At 44.7% G+C, this 20,545-nt stretch overlaps 2 protein-coding genes across 2 annotated transcripts in view; both read right to left on the bottom strand.

The window, feature by feature from the left end:
• Nucleotides 1-2,070: 2,070 nt before the first annotated feature.
• On the bottom strand, nt 2,071-5,246 carry LOC135421563 (syntaxin-1A-like). Its single transcript, XM_064670161.1, has one exon. It carries the CDS (start codon nt 4,755-4,757, stop codon nt 3,885-3,887), a length of 873 nt encoding a protein of 290 aa, XP_064526231.1. The 5' UTR covers nt 4,758-5,246; the 3' UTR covers nt 2,071-3,884.
• Nucleotides 5,247-7,052: 1,806 nt separating this feature from the next.
• The window catches only part of BRWD3 (bromodomain and WD repeat domain containing 3), a 51,817-nt gene continuing 38,324 nt past the window's right edge, over nt 7,053-20,545 (bottom strand). Inside the window, exons 32-40 of the mRNA XM_064670159.1 lie at nt 20,260-20,385; nt 20,094-20,175; nt 18,474-18,530; nt 18,034-18,174; nt 17,662-17,814; nt 16,035-16,198; nt 15,410-15,507; nt 14,822-14,980; nt 7,053-13,626 (exon numbers count right to left, since the gene is read on the bottom strand). Coding sequence (XP_064526229.1) covers nt 12,842-13,626; nt 14,822-14,980; nt 15,410-15,507; nt 16,035-16,198; nt 17,662-17,814; nt 18,034-18,174; nt 18,474-18,530; nt 20,094-20,175; nt 20,260-20,385 — 1,765 coding nt within the window. The 3' untranslated portion in view covers nt 7,053-12,841. The remainder of the gene's footprint in view (nt 13,627-14,821; nt 14,981-15,409; nt 15,508-16,034; nt 16,199-17,661; nt 17,815-18,033; nt 18,175-18,473; nt 18,531-20,093; nt 20,176-20,259; nt 20,386-20,545) is intronic.

Here is a 20,545-nt window from a genome sequence, read left to right as displayed (position 1 = left end):
AACTTACTTTAGAGTGTATTTGATGCAACAAAATTGAGCTTGACCCATTAGCTGGTTTTGAACAGTCAAATTTTTCCCTCTCACTGTTAATTCAACCTGAAAAATTCTCTATTCAGAGTGAAAGGCTTTATTTAAGACTCTGTGGAAAGGTTGGAGGGGTTGGCTACCCAGAGTGCATAGGGATGGACAAAATTATTAGAACAAATCCCATTTTCAGTGACCCAGGCATTGATCCAGGAGCCCAGAGCAGAGGAAGTGTTGTGTGAAGCAGAGTCAAAAACTCCCTGTAAGGTGAGGATTGCACCAGGACTCTCATTTTGGGGCCACTTAAAGCCTCTCCTCCCTCCCCATCATGAGAGATTTGCCCTCCTGGGCAGGCACAGCCTATAAATTGTCCCCACTGAAGAACTTCTGAGGTCTCTGCTTGGAAAAACAAAGATTTGTGCAAACAAGGCTTCAGGCTCCGGAAAACAGGAATTTCCAGTCAGAGCTGCCTGTCAAGCTGTTGGCACAATAATTTGGCATGGAGTGACAGACAAGGGGGAACGGCTTCCCACTGCCAGAGGGCAGGGTTAGATGGGATATTGGGAAGGAATTCTTCCCTGTGAGGGTGGGGAGGCCCTGGCACAGATTACCCAGAGAAGCTGTGGCTGCCCCATCCCTGGAAGTGCCCAAGGCCAGGTTGGAGCAACCTGGGACAGTGGAAGGTGTCCCTGCCCACGGCAGGGGGTGAAACAAGATGAGCCCTAAGGTCCCTTCCCACCCAAACCACTCCAGGATTCTGTGATGATAAATTATTTCTGGTAGATTTTTCACAACTTGACTGCAGGAAGAGACACGTGGATCAAGCTTCATCCCCCCCCGGGAAATCCAACAGCAATATTTTAGCACCGGAAAACACAATTTATTTCATGTCTGGAGTAAAACACCCTTAAAAATGACCCAAAATTGAGATGGAACCTGCCCCACGCTGCCCACACAGATCAGGCTGCTGGGGCACCAAAGCCATCCAGTTGAAGCAAACACCCAAAATGAGCCCAATCTGTTGATAAAACCCAAGGATGGAGTTTCCTAGACAAGCAGTGTCTCCCCCAGATTTCCTGGCAGTGATCCCAACTCCTGCAGAAAGGCTTGTGAGCCAGATCTCTGCGTTTTTCAGAGGCAGAAGCAGATATTTGATGAGCTCTGTGAATAGAGTTGTTGATTCACTGGAAAATACAGCAGAAACTGGGTAAAACCAAATCAAGTCAATTTAAGCTGCTGACACATCCCTGGATTGGGGAGTGAAATGTAAAAAGGGTTTGTAAGCGAAGCAATGACTTGGTAACCCACAAAGAAGAATTAATTTCTGATTTGATATTCAGAATAAAATTACCAAGTGTGATCTGAGAACTAAAGAAAAAAAACCACCTTTTTGAAAAATTTTTGGAAATAGAAAGATTGAGTGATGGTTTTCAATGGGAATAATCTGAGGAAAATGAAAATATAACTTATTAAATATCTCCGATTATTTTAAAATACCTAAATACTTTTAATTAAAAATTTATCCTTGCTCTTTTGTAACTGGGGAACAAAAAAATGGAATTACAGTTCTAAACATTGATGCAACTTTTCCCATAGTTTTGCCAATAAATGGAGATGTCCAGAGGTTCAGCCAAAGAGATGCTGCAAATTGGACAGAAATGGGGGGATTTAATCCCTTTCCAACATTCAGGGGGCTTTTAAAAAGCTGCATTTACAAGAAATTATTCTGTTTGTGGGTGTTTGTTGTGACATGAAAAACCAGCAGCATTGAAGAGATGAAAGTTCCATGTTTGAGCTGGAATTCACAAGCCCTCCTGGGGTCCCTGAGCAGGAACTGTTGAGCTGTGATAACCCTCCTCATCTTAAAACCCAAGTTTTATAGGGTGATTAATTTAGTCTGGAATTATTTACTCGTCTAAACATCAGGAAAAGATTTTGTATTCTTAAAAAAAAAATTATTTTCAGTGACATTTCTTCAACTGAAAGACTTTGCAAATGCAAAGCAGCGTGTGCTGCCAGCACAGTTACAAAGGCTTTGGGCTTTTAATCCATTTTACTACAAATTCCTGTTTTAGTGCCTCTTGTGTCAGCACAGAGCAGAGCTGGGGGGTGTGTGTAGCTGGATTTTTAACTTTGCCTTTCTCTTATTTTTCCCCTTAAATGTGAACTTCTTACATTTCTGATGCTCATTTGGGACATAATTAAAACAGCCCTTAGAACAGTCTTAGAAGGTTCTCCACCTTCATCATCTCCAGGAATACTCATAAAGTAAATGTGTTTTAGATGAAGTCCCAGCCTTTATTGGGAAGAGAAAGGAATCTTCTCCATCCTTTTGAGTGTTCATGCTCACATTACAATATTATTAATTATTTTGCTATGCAGTAGTTAGGTTCTGTCCGAGGCCAATATTTAGTGGAAGGACACCAAGTAGCAGAAAAAAAAAATAGATGAATAAAGTTATATAAACTGCTGAAGCCATTGGTGGGAAGATCTGCTCTGAGGTGTAAAGTTTCTAATCTTCTCCTCCTTCTTTAACTCCTCAGGGGTCCTTGTAACACAAATTAGGGTTATTTTGCTGTTAATTCCATGTGCAGGAAAACACCACTGGCTGCTGCAGCCACTCCGTGCCCAGCTCTGGAGGAGTTGTGCTCCATGAAATCCCCTGCAAATACTTCCTGGCAGGAAGCACTGAGGGGGACACAGGGTTTTTTCCCTGTACTTTATGGATAATCCCCTCTGGAGCAGCTCAACCAGCTGGGTCAGACACTGCCCAGCCACCCAAGGCTCCAGGGAGTTGTTTGTGCAGGGAGTTGTTGTGAGGGTGGTGCATGAAAGGTGGTTAAATGTTTTACTGCACTTGGATTTGCCACCTCCCGACCTTGCTGAGGCTTATTTCCCTTCTCTCCATGTCCTGGGAGTCTGTAAAAAGCTCCAGTGCTTCCCAGGAGGCTTTTGCAGCCACACATTAAATGTGGGTTTTGATGCAGGATGCAGAGGGTGTTTCCAATGGCCTGGAAAGTTGTGGGGTCTTTTAAATGAAAATTAAATAAAGAGGTAACTTCTATTCATCAAGGTTTGAATGAAAAAGTAATATTCATTTACATGTCAGAAACGAAAAACAAAGAAGGAGGAAGAGGGCAGGAACAGAGACTGCTCAGCCTGGATCCCCAGGAACCACTGCCCTTGCAGGGATGCACATTCCTGGTGCTGAGGGGCTTCCTGAAAATATCCATATATGGAAAAGAAATGCATTCATCAGCCTGAAAATTAAGTTTTCTCGATTCCTAAGAATTTAATTCAATGAACATACGAAGAGGTCATTCCCTTTCTGCTTTTCCTTAGCTTTGGGTCCCTGCACCACCACGCAAGCTGTGCCATCGAGCAAGGTGGGCATTGTCCTTACACAATTTTACAAGGTGTGCCTGGTCCTTGCATGATCATACATGGTCCTTCCATCACTGTCCAAGGTGTTCCTGGTCCCTGTGTTGCCAGGTAAGGTGTGCATGGTCCCTGTGCCATCAGAAAGGTGTGGGTGGTCCCTGTGCCACCACGCAAGATGTTCCCGGTCCCTGTGGTGCCATGACAGGTGTGCATGGTCCTTACATCATCGAGTAGGGTGTGTATAGTCCTTGCATCACCAAACAAGCCATGCGTGGTTCTTGCATCATCAAGCAAAGTGTGCATTGTCCTTACACTGTTAAACAAGGTGCCCGCGGTCCTTGCACCATCATACATGGTGTGCATGGCCCCTGCAGCACCGTGCAAGAAGCACAAGACAGCAGCAGCCTCCCGTGCCAGCCTTCCTTGCCCAGAGCGGGGCATGTCCCCGAGAGCTGCCGCACCCCTGGTGCAGCCCCGGCTCAGCGGAGGCCCCGAGGGCCAGGCAAGCAGGGGCAGCAGCTGCAGAGCCCGAGGGCCGCGCTGAGCAGGGCTGAGAGCCTGGATGGGCGCTGGTACTGCCGGGCCCTCTTCACCTCGGCCTGTGCGGCGCAGTCGAGGGAGCGCAGCACGTGCTGCTCCACGCTGTCGGCCGCCCCGTGCTGCTGGGCCAGCAGCCCCTCCAGCTGCAGGAACAGCCCCCGCAGCTCCGCCATCTGCGCCTCCAGCTCCAGGAGCTGCCGCTGGCGCGCCTGGGCCACGCTGAGGTGGTGCTTGGCCTCGAGCTCCTCCAGGTCCTGGCCGACGATGCGCGGCCCCCCAGGGCTCTCGGTCAGCTGCTCTACATCCTGAGCGCCCAGGGCGATGCCCGCCAGCTCCGCCTGCCTCTGGATCTGCTCCTTGAGGCGCTGGCGGTAGCGGCTCTCCCGGGCATAGTGGCGGGCGAGGACGGCGCCGAACCTCCTCACCAGCAGCCAGAGCTGTGTCTGGCGCACACGGGGCCCCGCTCGCCCCGAGCCCCCCGCCGGGCCCGTGGGCAGAGCGCCCAGCCGGGGCTGCAGGGCCGCGGCCTGGCGGGCGAAGGAGGCTCGGGCATCGCCCAGGCCCTGCTTCTCCCGGGCCATGCTCTGCTCCGAGGTGCAGCACAGCACCGTCTGCTGCGTCCTGTCGATGGTCTCTGAGAGCTGCTCCAGCTGGTCCAGCGCCCGCCACAGCTCGGCCGCCTCCTGCAGCGCCCGCCCCACGGGGCTGGCATCATCCCCAGCCAGTGCCGGGTTGTCAAAGCCCAGGGTGTCCTCGTGCGGGTCCCCCTCGGCCGCCACGCGCTGCTGCAGCTCCGCCAGACGGTCCCTCATGGTCCGCAGGGGCCTCTGGCACCGTCCGTGCGGCACAGCGGCCTGGCAGGGGAGGCGTGAGGAGCCAGAGCTCCCGCGGCAACAGGAGCCGTTCGAGCCTTTCCCTCCCGGCACCAAGCAAATATTGATGGAGGAGGGAAGGTATCCTGTGTCAGCTCGAGGCAGGACAGGTTTGTCCAAGAAGCCGAGCGGTGGGAAGGCCTGGAGAGGGAGTGCTGCCAGCACCGCTGGCACCTGCGTCACGGGACAGGCTCTGCTGCCTCAGCACCTCACCCACCGAGGCCTCACACAAAGACACTTTTGTTCACTCAGAAACAAAGACATGCAGATATCTGGGGGTAGGTGAGGAGGACACCCACCCGGCTCCTGAAATGCCTTCACACGGCTCCAAAGGATAAAGGTGCACAAACACACCTCAGACCTCACAAAGTACCCCCAAAACCTGCTCCCAGTGAGGATGTTACAGCTGAAGGGCAACTCAGGACCACACAGAATACGCTGGGTTGGAAGGGATGCATGAGGATCATCAAATCCCATCCTTAGCCCTGCACAGGACACCCCAAGGGTCACACCATGTGCCTGAGAAAATCGTCCAAATGCTTCTTGCACTCGAATCATCCCACTCCAGTGCCTGTTGAGAACTGGAAAGGTGGGATGGAGGCAAAGCTTGGCCTCCCCCTCCTGCATGGGTCAGGAAGGTTCCATGGGACCATCGATGGCACAGGCAGTGTGTAAAGCACTGTAATGCTGGATGGAAAAAGGTGTTTTAGGGTTTTCCAGGCTGGAAATGAGCACTGGGTTGACCAGCTGTGCTGCATATTCAGGGAAGAGCAGGTTTTAGTCCACGTGCTGCTGAAATGTATAAAAATCACAACTAAATCTATAAAAATTATCAATAAAAATACTGCTATAAAATGCATTTCTAAAGTGCACAGGAAGAATAATTGAATTGTTCTCTACCACTCTGGTGTTTTATATCATGTATTTTATAACATGTATTACCACATATGACCTAAACAGGATGATATAAAGTATGTAACAGCTATGATATAATATCAACATAATATTTACAGAGGGACAGCAAAGGGGCGTTTGGCAAAGGTGAAGCAGCTCTGAAGGGAGCAGAATTCCTTCCCTCCAATGCCATCTGATGGATGTACACAGTGAGGGGGCTCCAGTATCTCTGCAAAACAAGTTTAATTTTGTTCTCTGTAACCAACATGGCCAAGAAATAATAAAAAAAAAGCCCTTTTGTTCCTGGGGCTTGGAGGATGAGTGTTGTGTTAAAAAGCAGATATTCATTCCCATCAGAGAGGAAATGCCACTGGAATCAATGCAATAAAGTGAAATGTCAAATAAGTCACAGGATTAAGGACAAAAGCCAAAACAGACTCACAGAAACACAGAAACATTGAGGGTGGAAAAGACCTCTGAGATCATCAAGTCTAGTCCGTGCCTGATCCCCACCTTGTCACCCAGGCCAGAGCACTGAGTGCCACGTCCTTGGGCACCACCAGGGATGGGGACTCTACCACCTCCCTGTGCAGCCCCTTCCAATGCCTGACCACCCTTTCCAGGAAGAAATTCTTCCCACGTTTATTCAGTGTATTTAGTGTCAGCACCTGCCCTGGCCGAGCCCGGAGCCCCCTGGCAGTTCTACATAAACCCAGCCCCATCCACCCCCAAGAATCCCTGGTTAAACAATATTATCACTGCTATTTAACAAGAGGGCAAGAACAGAGATGAAAAAAAAGAGCGATTCCTTGTTTTGCATGAAATAGCCCTTAAAAAACAGGTAAAACCTCCTGGAGCTGAGTCTCACTGTGGTGAGAACCCACCCCGGTCCCAACAGTGGCCAAGGGAGCTGGTCCAGGAGCCTCCTCCTCACCTGCTCATTTCATGGCATTTTTAGCCATTTCACAGCATTTTAAGGCATTTTTCACTTCTTCTTCCAAGAAATCATTACTTGCTCCTCTCCTTTTTCCCAGAAAAATGGTATTTTGGAGCCAGGTCAGATGGTGATTGGGGTAACAGATCCCCAGTGAGTTGCCACACTCACCTCTGGCTAAGGTGAGGGTCTCCATCCCATCCTGCTCAACATCTTCCCACTTTTTAAAAGCTTCTATATCCACTTTCTAAAAGTTTCTATATTCAGTTTATAAAACTTTTAAAAGCATAAAATCATCCAGTTGAATAAAAAAGCGATTTTCTTTTTACATTAAAAACTCAATTTCACCAATTTTTTTGTATCTTTTTAACATCTCAACTATTCAGGAAACAATGCAAACCCAAAAATAAGAGTTTCTCTTTTTATTTTTTTTTATTAAGACAATCCCACAGCTGGAAAATGAAACATCCTAGATTACATCAGTGACTTCAAAAAAACTCTAGAAAAAAATCTTTACAAATTTACATTTGTACAATACAAAAAACTAACAGCTCATTGCATATAAATATTACATTTGGTCTGCCAACACGTGGCATCAAAATCCCTGAAGTATTCATTAAAGGGACCTGAGATAGCAGATGTGAAGATATGGGCATAAATATCACCTGAAAAAAAAAAATTAATATAGAAAGTAGACATAATTCTAATAGTTTTGTGCATTTTTGGAGTATTTTAAATCCAGAACATGACCTGGAGAGCCTAAATCACGTGAATTCCGTAGTATTTCTACATGAAATCTGCTCTAATGACTCATGGAGGAATGAAGAGCCTGAATTAGTATTTCTACAGAAAAAGAATCCTCAGACGTTGAGTTCTGAGCACACCCGAGCAGCCACCACTCTGCCAGGAGGCATTTTAGGAAAAGAAACAGTGGATTTGGATTTTACTGGGAATATTCCGGCAGGATTTCACCCCCACCCCCCGCCCAAGCAACACCTCACAGACCTAAAAATCAGGAAGATCCGCAGCACTTGCCAATTAAACCCCCAAAACTGAGGAACTGCTCCAAATTGTCCACTGGTTGAAATGTCCCCCAAATATTTACACACTTCCCAGTTCCCCAACGTGCCTCTGGTTACTATCAGGAGTAGTAACTCCAAGTGCTCGCTTTCACTTGGAAGTCTCACAAACTCCTCTCAGGGACCTGCACCCACTCACTTCAATGTATTTCAGCACCATTTTTCTAACACTAAAGTTAAGGCTGTGACAGCAATTCCACTGGGAATCTCATTTTTTCAGGGATTCGTAGCACAGTTGTGTAAATTCGCTGTGGGCTGAACAGGACAGAGTAAAAATCTACAAGCTTCCAACAGGTCTTTGCATTTCTAAGACTAAAAAAAGGACAGGTTTTGGACTAAATTTTGCAGGCTGTTACTTACTGTACAGAAAGGAGTTTTTTTTCCCTGTGTAAACCTCGGATACACTAAAGAGTTGGGAATTATGTCTCGCTCATGCACAGGAATCTTCTATAATACACATTGTAAGAACACAATGACAGCTCCCTATCTACTAAATATAGGTTAGCTTTGGGTGGTTAACTGCTCCTTTAGGAAATAATCAGCGTTTTATAAAACTTTGCAGGATGGTTTTGAAATAAAAAGATAAAATTAAGAAATGTAAACACACAAAGACATTTTTAACCCATTACATCCATGACAGGACGCTCCAGGTCAGGACACAACATCCTTAAACCTACAGTTGTTCACTTTTCCTTGTTGTTCACCACTCAAAGATGAAATATAATCAAGTTCTTATCAAAATTAATGACTGTTAATCTGATTTTCTCACATTAATACTCTGCAATTTGGAGTGGTTGGCAAAAACATTCCCGAGACAACTAGGAACAGTTTTCCAAATGCTTGGCAAGGTTCATCTTGCTTTTGGGAGTCAAGAGAGCCTCCAAATATTTTAATTTTTTAAATTAAAAACTCTCTACTACACACCCAGTGTCAGCTCTTTTCCAGTACTACTCAGTCCTTCCACTTCCACACAGGAGAAGCAGCTGAGGTGGACACCGAGGAAAAAAATTCCAGGAAAATCACAACAGGACACAAAATTTTAAGCAGCCATGATTCTGTTTAGCTTTTGTGTCTGCAGGGTGGGGGTGGCTGGGATAAGGGGGCAGCCTCTGCTTGGCTGATGGAGAAAGGAGTGATGGAAAGAGGAAGGAAGGATAAAACTGCCCAGGATCCACTGAAATTCAAGCACCAACACAAAGGTTGTTTAGAACAGGAATACCTGGAGAGGCTGGAAGCACAGGAATTCTACATGGGAGACATAAGCCTGGGTCAGGACCACAGGTATTCCAGGATCCCAGGTAAACTGTGTTTTCCAAGGCTGAGGGAAGGATGTGCTGCCTCAGCTGACCTGGCAGTGGCCCCACTCTGGGTATGGATGGCCATGGAGGTGCAGCCAAGAAGCCAATCCTCAAACTTTCCATCTTCATTAAATCTGCCTCCAGACATTTAGGAATGTTGCTAGTAAACACAATAAGGCAGATATAAAAAAATATGGAAAGTCTTGGGGAAAAAGAGGGATAAAAGAATTAAACTTTCCAGCCAAGAAGTCCAGTCAAAATAAAATTCATCATAAATCGTCTACAAAGGGAAGCCAAAGGGGAGAGGTGGGCCATGGCAAAAAGGAAAATCAAAAGTGATAGAGAAAATAGGAAGCAGGCAAAATTTGGGCTGAATCATGGAATCATTAAGGTTGGAAAAGCCTTCCAAGGTCACCTTCCAAGTCCAACCTTCGACTAAATCCCACCATGGCCACTGAACCACATCACCAAGTGCCACATCTGCTTATTTCCTGAACACCTCCAGGGGTAGTGGCTCCACCACTGCCCCGGGCAGCCCATTCTCCCCTAATATCTGAGACAACAGCACATCACTACTGCAAAATAAGCTTTGTCATCCATGCCCTGGTCCGGGAAGACACGGGAGCACTGCAGGGACAGCAGATTGGAGCTGGGAGAGGCCAAGAGCAAAGACACAAGATTCCAGCCCTATCTCCAAGGAGAATGGATTGTGTGGGGCTGAGGGTCCATTTTCCAAGGTGCCCTGAAGTGCGCTGGCAGCTCAGGATTGGGATCATGCCAGCCTGACCTCAGAGGGAACAGAACCACCAAAGCCCAAACATCTACAGCAGCAGAGGAGCCCTGCCTGCACACCCCCAAAAATCCCAGAAAAATCACACCTTAAATCCCATTCCTTAGGCAGAGTTTGGAGTTCTTTGTAAAGAGTGCAAGGAAACGTGTCAGGAAACGTTCCTGACTCTGCAGCCTGCCTGGAGCTCGGCACCTTCTGGAGCTGCTGGCTGAGCACCCAGGGGCTGCGTCAGGGAGACCTTTAGATGGTTTGAATCACTTTCCTGCTTCTGCTACACCTGGTGGGCTCACCCTGAGTTTTCTACAACCTCCTGACAGGATCTGGGATTTGAGAGAAAGCATCCAAGGTCCTACAAAAGTCTAATTATTCCCCGGAATGAGGCTGTGAGAAATCAACTGCCCAACTCAGAGGAAGAATCCAGACACAAACCAAGCAAAAAGAACAGCTCTAAACCCGAGTTATTTCTGTCATGCTTATAAAAGGTTCTCATGCACCAAAAAAAAAAAAAAAAAAAAAAAAGAAGCTTTTTTTCAATTTTTACACTAAATTCTGTTGTTCCAGCACATCCTGCTCTAGCTGGGAACCATGGGACACATGGAGTAATACTTACGCCACAGCAAAGTGATGCTTCACTGGTATCTTCACAGGACATAGAAAAGATACAGTTAAGAACATATTTAATCTTATTCTAATTGCTGCTAAAATACATCAGCTTATAAAATGGTTTCTCTGGAATCCCTGTGGTTTATCTCTCCCCAGCCCCTACACAAAATAAATAAGGAGTAAGTGGATTTTCGGCCAGTCAGAAAGAGAGGGAAAAAAAGCATTTGTTTTGCATTTCAAGCTTTTCAGGCTTTAGGACAGAACCCCTAGTGTTTACATTAGCTCACAGGACTCATCTAAGGATATGATTTTGACTATGGACTGATGCATACATGCTATTCCTGGTTACCATATGTAAAAAGACCAATCAGTCAAACAAATAATACATTTCTTATAAATATAAATGCGTGTATATATATACAGATATATGAGAAAGATGATAGGACAGGTGTTTATACTTTAAAGCCCAACACAGATCTAGGAGAGCCTTTGCACTTGTTTCCCCCCCCCCCCCCCATCAAAACCAGAATTGAGTCCAGCAGTGGATTACGGCTGATTCCGACCATTCCTTAAAAAATTAAAAGTGTGACTTTTGTACTGTACCATAAATTCATATTAATGAGCAGTTTAGGATATACTCTCCTTCATCACAAAACTAAACCTCTGCTTTTTTTTTTTTTTCAAGTCATTTTTGCATCTAACTAGAGTTGGTTTTTTTTTGGAAAGTGAGATAAAATAGCTAGTGCTGAATATAGAAAGTCAAAAATTAAATTCCTTCTGCATCTGAGAATATACATGGGTCACTCTTTGCTGCCTGAGGTTTTCCAGAATTATTGACCAAGCTGTGCACAGAAGAACTGAAGGATATTGGATGAAAGTTTAAAAAAAACCTAAAAACCTTGAAAAACTCCAGCGGAACTTTGTAGCCTCTTTTTGTTTGTTCTCTCTGTGACCTGACTCACTCTCGGAGCTGTCAGATCCGTTTGGACAACGGGAGAAAATTGAAGTCCCATATATATTCCAGCCAGAGCCCAGGAAGGAAGGAAGAGGCTGCTCAGCTCCAGCTCAGCCCATGCCAAGCGCCCGGTTCTGCTCCCGGAGGAGCCAGAGCACCAATCTCCTCACAAACTGCACTACCACTGCCCAAAGGGTTTCAAGTCAGCATTTCCCAGGATAACAAGAGTACAGTGCAACAGGAATACTCTTCTGGAAGCTTGAGATACAAGAGTCAGTCTGGAGGGTTCTGTACCGGCATGGCCAGAGGGAGCAGGGCTCCCCCAGCCCCTCACCCAAACCCACATTTTCACAGATCAAGGGGCAGCAGGAAGGAGTGGGAGCAGCTCAGCCCCTCTGCACAAACAAATCCCCACCTGCACAGAACGTGCCGCTTCTGAGAACTCTGGTAACCACTGAATTGGTTTTCATGGTGACAACAGAATGAAGATACAGTTACTCTACAACTTCCACCCCTCAAGCTCCTTCTCGCCTCTTCAACATGCACTGAATAACAGCATCTATTTTCTTTTCAGTTTCCAGTAGTTGTAAATAAGAGGTAGCTGAGCTACTATTAAAAATCACTTTATGCTTTGAAGAGGAGGAACCTTTCAAATGTTGAAGTCACCCCTTTAGCTGCACAATCTCAATTAATACTATAAAAATATGAGAGGACAAAAAGAAAATAGATGCAAGTAACTTTTGCATTTGGCACCTTTTGTCTAGATATTCATACTTCTCAAGTATTCTCTTTTTAATAAAGTTAATGCACACATAGGACACACCACATCAAAGGTTTGCTACATATTTACAAGGCACCAACCCTTTTGTCACTTTTTTACACGAATAAAGAACCGATAGAAAGCACGTCAGGACCCCCAAAACTGTAGTATAGACATACTTCAGTTCAGCACAATTCCATCAACGTTTGGCCTGGGAAGATTAAAATAATCCAGATCCTTCTTACAATATAGAAACTGTAAACATTTTATAGCTGCCTTTAGGATTGGTGTATTGTGCAAAAGTTATAATTATTACTGTGTCTAAGGATTTATGGCAGAAACCACATAAAAACTCTGTAAGAAGGTGCTATTTCTATAATACAAAAACAAAACGAGGGAGAGAATTCATAAGCGTGACTCAAAAATGTCATGTTCTTACTGAGAAGCTGGAAGCCTCTTTAATGTGATGAACTCGTAGTGTGTGGGGAAGAATTTCTGTAATTTAAGGCCTAATGACTAAGGCTTGTTTTGACCAATGAAGTGTGGAGAGCTGAAGCTTTAAAACAAACACAAACTGACAGGATGGAAAAGCACCACTGTGAAAACGTGAGTGGAGTCCCCGCACAACTTGCTTGGTAGAATTTCTGGTAAAATCCCTGCAGTAGAAGGCCATTGAAGTTCTTTTAAAATTGTTCCAAAGTTTTCCACCTGTCAATAATTCCATCCCATGAGATGGCTGACCCTGGCTTTTTCTGTCATTTTGCGCACCCTGCCTGACCTGGAAGTACCAAGGTTCAACGGATCCTCGGTGTGCACGAAGGTGTCGTTGTCGGAGTCGTCGTTGTACAGGACAGTCCTCCTGCCCTCGTTCCTGGTTTTGATCCGAGGGGGGCGGCTGAACCTCCCCCCAAACACGTTCTCTCCAAACTGGCCCCCAAACAGGTTCTCAAACTCGTCGTCGGCGATTCGGGCGCGTTTCGCTCTGGTGGCTCCTCGCGAGGCCCCTCGGCCTCCGCGGCCTCTCCTTCCTCCCCTGCCGCCGCCTCTGCCTCTGCCGCAGCCTCTTCCGCCTCTCCCCCCTCTGCCCCCTCTGCTCCATCTCCCCCACCTGCCCCATCTCCCCCTCCTCCCTGTGCCCCTGCCCTGCCAATTCCTCTTCCCGGCGCTGAGTTTCCGTTTGATTTTCCGTTTGGGCTTTTTGGATTGCACCACTTTGCTGTAGTCATGGTCTCCGTCAATGTAATCCTGATCTGTCCTGGAGGTTGATTCCGAGTCGGAATCAGAGCCACTTCTGCTTTCAGAGCTGGAGCTGGATCCCGATTCCCCACTTTCTGATGAAGACAAACCAGACTTTTCCTTTAATTCTCTCTTCTTTTCCTCCTCCTCTGCCTCCTCCAGGTGCTCGTCCTCCTCCGACGCGCTCAGTAACTTCCTCTTGACTCCTGCCCGAGGCTCTCTGCCATCTCCATTGGTGAGGGGTCCATCAGGAGAGTGATCTAAGCAAACACAAAAAAAACCCATCAGCATCACACCTGAGCCAAACAGGACACAAAGAGTGGGAGTGGCCTCAGCTGCCTCTGGGATTCTCCTCAGCTGCCTCTGGGATTCTCCTCAGCTGCCTAAGGTGTGCTCTGGGGATGATCCAGCTTGGAGCTACTCACCCTTTATGTGCTGGGGACACAAAGAGGTGCTCTAAGAGGAAAATTTATCAAAGTAAATGTAGTTCTTATCTGGAAGTAACAACTTCAAACTCTCCTGACTAAGAGCTCAGGGAAAATCCAGGCAATAAAAGGAGCCCAGAGTGAACATCTAAAACTCAATCTGGTGAATCCCGCCAAGGCAGGAAAAACTCTCAAATCCATTTCAAAGCTATATAAATGAAAATAACACTCTGCAAGCAGGATTTATTGCCCCTCAAATGCATGTTCTCAAAAGGCTGAGTCCAGGGAAGCATAATTCAGGAGAGTCAATAACCCAAGAAAGCTCACTAGCATTGCTGGGCATCTTAACTTAAAAATACATAAAATATCTTGCTGGTGTGGGACCCAAAATCCTACATGTTTTGAGAGTTAAGAATCTGATAATGACGATTCAATATCTTCTTTAACATAGGAAGAGCTCACCTGCAGCATCCAGCATGGCTACAGCACAGGGGTGTGGACCTGGGAAAGGCTCCAGGGGTCAGACAATGCCCACTCAGTGCCCACCTCAGTGCAAACTGAGTGACATGTCCCAGAGACAACTTATCAAAGCTTCAAACAGTGTTTCCCTTCCAATCACAACCACTTTGTCTTGAGTAGAATAAAAATATTTACATTTTTGGGGGAAACTTTTTTTCATCTTTGGTTTCAACTTGATTAATAAAAGGAGGTTGTGGGGTGGGGCCTTTGGTTTGTTTGCTATTTGTAACTCCTGAAGGAACTGTAGGAGTTTAAGAGCAATCAAGCTTTTCCACCTGGAGAGATTTTAAAGGATCTCACTGAAGTCCACGTGGAATCATGTGCACTCCACACCTCAGACAAGAGACCACAGAACTGCGAGGAGTAAAGTAAACTCAACTTCTTTTGTATGGTTCGGGAATATATATAATGTTACACTCAGGCAATAATACCATCAGCATCAGAGAGAAGGAACATCTTTCATCTCTAGTGAAACCAGTTATTCAAACAACAGAATCTTATTATTTCTCACCTTGTTTCACTGGTGTGGATTTACTCCTGACTGGCCTGCTTTTCCCTGGATCTATGGCATTTCCACTTCGGTTCTGTGCATTGGAGCCTGAGGAAGATGGTTGACCCTCCAGCTCTTCACCAGTGGCTGAACCCAGAGGTTCTTCTGCTGTATCTGAAACTTTACACAGGACAGCACAACGTGACAGAGTGATTTTTATCCTCTATTTACAGAGGTTTTGGATCACCTGAGTTAACAGCCCCAGTCAGGTTCATCTCACCAAGCTGCCTCTACACCCATGAAGAGACAGATTCCTTTTGGTATAATCCAAAGTAAGATTAATTTATCCATAACTGCTGTATGAGAGAAGCCCATGTACAGGAAGCCCAGGCTCTGGGGACTAGGTTAATTCTCACTAAGGCTCCCAATTCCCTGATCCTTACCCATAACTTCCTAACAGCCAAGTTCAGCTAAAACAACCTACAGACAACACATTTCCATGACCTTGCCACTTGCTCCCTCCTCAGGTGTGTTTAGCATGTGCCTCAGGAATAACAGATCCCATCTGCACACACAAAGTAGGCTGTACTTTAGAACATTCCTCCTCACCATGAGATGAGACTGAAGAGCTCGTCCTGGTCAGGGGCAGTGAGGTATTCTGGTTGGGTTTAGGTTGAATCTTCATTTGTTTCTGCTTCCCTTTGGGGCTGAAAACACAAAATATCCCAAAGAGAGAAAACTGTCAGCACCAAAAGACTCGAAGACAAAACCAATTTCCCCTGCAAAGTGCCTTGATTTTTGCAGCGAATTTATCAAACAAATATCTTTTCCCCAGTGCTCACACAGTTGTAATAACACTAAAAATAGTTACACCACCATGTGTCTGCTAAAGCAGATGAGTTTGCAGGAACAACACTTTATCTCCCTTTTGAAAACCAATACTCAGTTTACTTAGACAATGTATCAGACAGAAGGCTAATATACAGTGTTAAACAACACTTTTTTCAACTAAACAAAGGTGAAGAGACAGTTGGTCTTTCATTTCCTCCAGAGGGAATAACTGCAACCACATAGTCTTTCACTTACCAGAATTATGCACAAACTACACTTGAACACGATTTTATCACCCAAAAGAGCAACTGCAGCAGGAAATGAGCAATACTGTTGCTGTCTGGTTATCCTACCACTGTTCCCTGGAATGCCACTGCCAGGCAGTCCCACTCTCCCACATTACCTGGATGCTCTGCTGGTTGAGGGGGAGCTGCTGCTGCTCCTCAGCCGTTTTCGGTACCGTGGCCTCCTCCTCTTCTGACACTGCATTGCTGCCTTGTACTCAGAGATGATGTTCTTCATGTGATTCTCAAACAAGGCAGAGAGTCGAAGGGTCATGCTGTAAATCTGGAGTGAGAAAGCACAGTCAGACTTAGCAGAAGTTCAGTAACTTGGAAGAACAACCAAAAAACAATCACCAAGAAGTCCAGACTTTGTAGCACAAAGGAAGAATTCATGGTGACATTTCACTACGAGGTCCTTTGCAGATAATTTCCTTCTGTATTCTCACCACAGAAAGTGTTTTCCTAAAAAGATTTACTTCCAGTACAAAATATTTCCAGAGTAAAAAGGAAATTTCATATCTAAGTTACTGGAATATAACCTCCTTTGTCAACCCCATAAAGCATGGAAGAAGCAGCCCATAACATAACTTGAATACCAAGGGAAAAACAAATGAATTTTGCTGTCCCCTCACCTTTGTTTTTGCTTTAATTCCCTGGTGAAATGTCTTAATTCCACCCCTACACAGCTGCACACAGAAGCCAACTACAATGTCCTCATTCCTAATTTCTGTAAACCAGATGTCACAATCCTTAAACCCTTTTCCTGCCCTCTCTCTAGGCCTTGTCTCTGTGTAGCCTCAGCCACAAGTTCACTCCTGGCTGTTCCTCCATTGCAATTATTACAATTTTATGTCTGAAAACACGGTCAAAACTCTGTCTGCTTTTATACCATGAAGACACCGACCACTCCAACTCTGTTTTGCACCAACAGTGCTAAAACTGCATCTGTCCTGGTGCCAACTTGTGATTTTTTTGAGGATAAATATCATTAAAGCACTTGAAAATTTTAGAGTAATTTGATCATTAAACATCTTAGGAAAAGCTGACACAGGAACACAGATCAAACACAGCCATGTTTACATATCAGTCACATACCAGTTGTCATTTTACTTAGTTCATACAAAAATATCTATATTCTAACATTTTGATCTCCCTTTTCCCTCGTTCCATATCCTCCTTAGGGCTTCAATCCAATACATTTTTTCTGCCTCTAAGTCCAAACAGCAAAAAGCAGGATTAGCACCTGAGAAACACAGGCAACAGTGTGCAAAAAGTACTGCCAAATATTCTAAGTCAACTAGAAAAAAATAAGTGTCTCATCTCCTCTGGTAGTAGAAATATTGCATCATATTTCCATTAATTTGAAAAGGATCCTTTTGTAGACAGATGGACAGAGATAAATATGCAGTTTTCAAGCTGATAGCCTTGTTTCCAGGAATAAATTATTGAAAAAAATAAAAGCACCTTGTGATCAGTTTTCTGCTGCAAATATTTCAGGAAACAGCTGCAACACTAAACATCTCAGAAGCTTTAAGTTCAGAAAGTTCAGATGAAAATGAAAGTTTTAAGTGATCTGGGTGAGCAGAACAAAGCAAATTTATAAGCACAGGCCCCAGAATTGATATACACTGGTTATTTTTATTACACCAAGCAAGGCTTTGCTCTTCAGACATTATTCCATGTGTTTTATTCATGTAGGGCCAAGGTCTTTGTGAAAAAAAAAGGGCATTAAAATTTATTACTTACACGAGACTTTTTATTAGGAGTGTAAGCCTTAGAGTTGCAGAATATCAAACGAATGTCTTTGTAGAATTCCAAGGGACTGGTGTAGTTTCCTGCTTCCAAGGTTTCTTTCACAGTGCTGAAGTCCATGGGAGTGTCTACAATGTCCCGATAATCCTGGAAGGACATGAAATAGTAAAGGCTGATGAAAACAGTAAAGGCTGTCAAATCCTACAGCAATAAGAGCACCTCAGTGTTCATCCAGTGGCTCAAGTAATTATTTTACTTTCAAGTTATTGCAGATAATTCTCTGCTCATAAAGGGAGAGCACAGACACGGCCAGCACGGATGTTTTGCCAAAGGATGAACCATTCTGGATGTGGAAGGTGCACTTACAGGATAAGAGAAGAGATCAACAGGCTGCCTAAAAGGCTCCGAGTCCTCCCGCTCATAAATCAGGTTTAGCAGCTGCTGGCACTGCTCCTTCCAGGCATCAGGACTGGCTTTCATGGGCTGCCTTTTCACTCGTCGTCTTACCTGCAGGAAAACAGAAATTATCAGAAAATCCCAATTTTCCCCTTCAATTTCCTATTAATTTCCCAGCATTCTGATTCAAAGATCTCCACAACTGAAAACAGAAATCCAGGAAGATTCAAGCAAAGCTGATGGCCCAATTTGGCTTTTCTGGTCATATGTAACACTCAAACCCAAAACTCAAAGTTGCAATATTTCAGCCCCAGCCTCGCTATTTGTATCAGTTTTATCTAAACTTGACTGTTCTTGATATTTTTTCAAATCTAATATAAAAAAAAGACCAAAGCAGAAGTTTTACTCACTCTTCTTTTCCCAGAGGAAGTTCCTGGAGCGTCTGAATCCACATCTACTTCTGCCACCTAAAGGCAAAGGGAATGATCACACACAGGGCCTTGGATGGACCCTCAGCCATGGAAAAAGGGTTAAAAAGCCAACAACAACAAATATTTTAAACCACTCAAATGTAATAAATGGCTCAAGAAAAGCAGAAACTAATTTCAAACTAGAATTTACATAACTCGATCCACCTGACTCCTGATTTTAAGCTGTTTCATGCTTTTTCCAAGTTTGCTTCCATTAAAAATGATACATAAAAACATATGAGAAATAGGAATGGCTGATTTTCAGTCCTTAAGACTCAGCTCAGTTGCAGCCTTGCAGATTTTCATTACCCTGCCTCAGTTTTCATGCTCTGAGCAGCTGCACTGAGTTTATTCAGGTTTCATGCAGTGCCTTACTTACATCAAGTGGGTGTAATTTTCTTTTCAGAACCTGGATTTGGGAATTACAACAAAAATTCCTTTGTACACAGCTTTTACCAGTAATTAAATATAAATAATTTTTGAGAGGACTCCACTAGATCAGGTTGCTCCATCCAACCTGGCCTGGGACACTTCCAGGGATGGGGCAGCCACAGCTTCTCTGGGCAACCTGTGCCAGGGCCTCCCCACCCTCACAGGGAAGGATTCCTTCCTAACACCTAAAAAATATTTAAACTTTTAAAATATTATAAAGCAAAACACATTATAAACCAGCTCTTTGGAAGGCTGGAGAGAGGAAGGTGATATAGAGGGAATTTTGGTCACTTCTGAGATTCAAAACTGAGAGTAGAAGGTTGAGTTGGGAAAGGGGGGTCTGCTATTTTACCAGGGAAATCTCTCATTTTCTTCAAAATACTTTTTTCACAGTCTGTGAAAACAGATGGTGTTATTCCATCTTCAGTTTTATAAAAGAATGAAATTATTTCACTGTAGCACAGACTTTAATTTCAACACAAACCCAAGACAGCAGCACCAGCCCCAAGCAAACAGGTGCTCAGGCAGCACAAGGTTTAACTTTCATATTTCCAATTTGCCACAAAAGAGAATATCTTAGGTAAGAAACCTCCTCACTAAATCTTATACTACCTTGTGTACTAGAAAATAACACTGAAAAGTAAAACCCAAGCGATTTAGGTTGTAACAGGTCACTCTGCAACAGGAACTACAGCCCATTTCAAACTGCACTGAAGGGGAGAAGGTGCAAGGAGAGAGAAAAAGCTCAAGGAAGTGATATCTGGGCTCTACCTGACATTTCACTCCAGGGAACAATGGATGGGAAATGACACAGAATTACACATGAAAACCATCTCTGCTGCCTTGCTGGCAATGGGGAGCTGTTGTCCTCTGATTGAGTAACAGCTCCACTTCCCAGTCCCCTAATTACTCATCCTTCCCCACACAACAAAACACCATGTACTGGGAGCAGATTAAAGACAGGCAGTTCCAAGAATCATTTTTACCTACTTAAGGGAGCTTATTGTCCCAGGTGAGCCTGAACAGGCTCATCTCAAAAACTCATGCAATTACCCAGAAAATAAAGCCTCAACAAAAATCAAATTTCTTGCATGTGCTGAACTTCAGAAGGCAAGAAAATGATCTTACCTCCTCTTCTTCATCAGTGCTGCTCAGGTCTTCTGCTTTCACCTTGTTATAGATCTCTAAGATATCAGTGCAGCTCTGATCTCTGCAGGACAGTGACAAAAAACAAGATACACAATCAAATCCCTCAGGAACTCAAAGCTGTGGGGGCTGTGAAGTCCAAACCTACCCAATGAAGTGCAGTAACACATCTGTCACAATTTTGGCTGCTTTGACTATGGGGCTGTCTGGCTCGTTGAAGGTCCTGGCATTGTGTTCAATGTATCTGACCTCCCACATCAGTGCAGAGATTCTCCTAAAAATACAGAAAATTTAAGAAATGGGATGAAGAAGAAGGTGTGGATTGTTTTCCCTCTGAGACCAGTAGGATTCTGCAGTAAAAAAAAAGGAATTGGGGATTCAGAGTGAGGAGAAACAGGTGGTCCTCAGAGGGAGAAAAATGATCAGGATGTTAT

The sequence above is a fragment of the Pseudopipra pipra genome, chromosome 13 (assembly GCF_036250125.1).
Source record: "Pseudopipra pipra isolate bDixPip1 chromosome 13, bDixPip1.hap1, whole genome shotgun sequence".
Classification (NCBI taxonomy): Eukaryota; Metazoa; Chordata; class Aves; order Passeriformes; family Pipridae; genus Pseudopipra; species Pseudopipra pipra.
The sequence above is the reverse complement of the archived record's forward strand: the minus strand, read 5'-3'. Positions and strand labels throughout refer to the sequence as shown.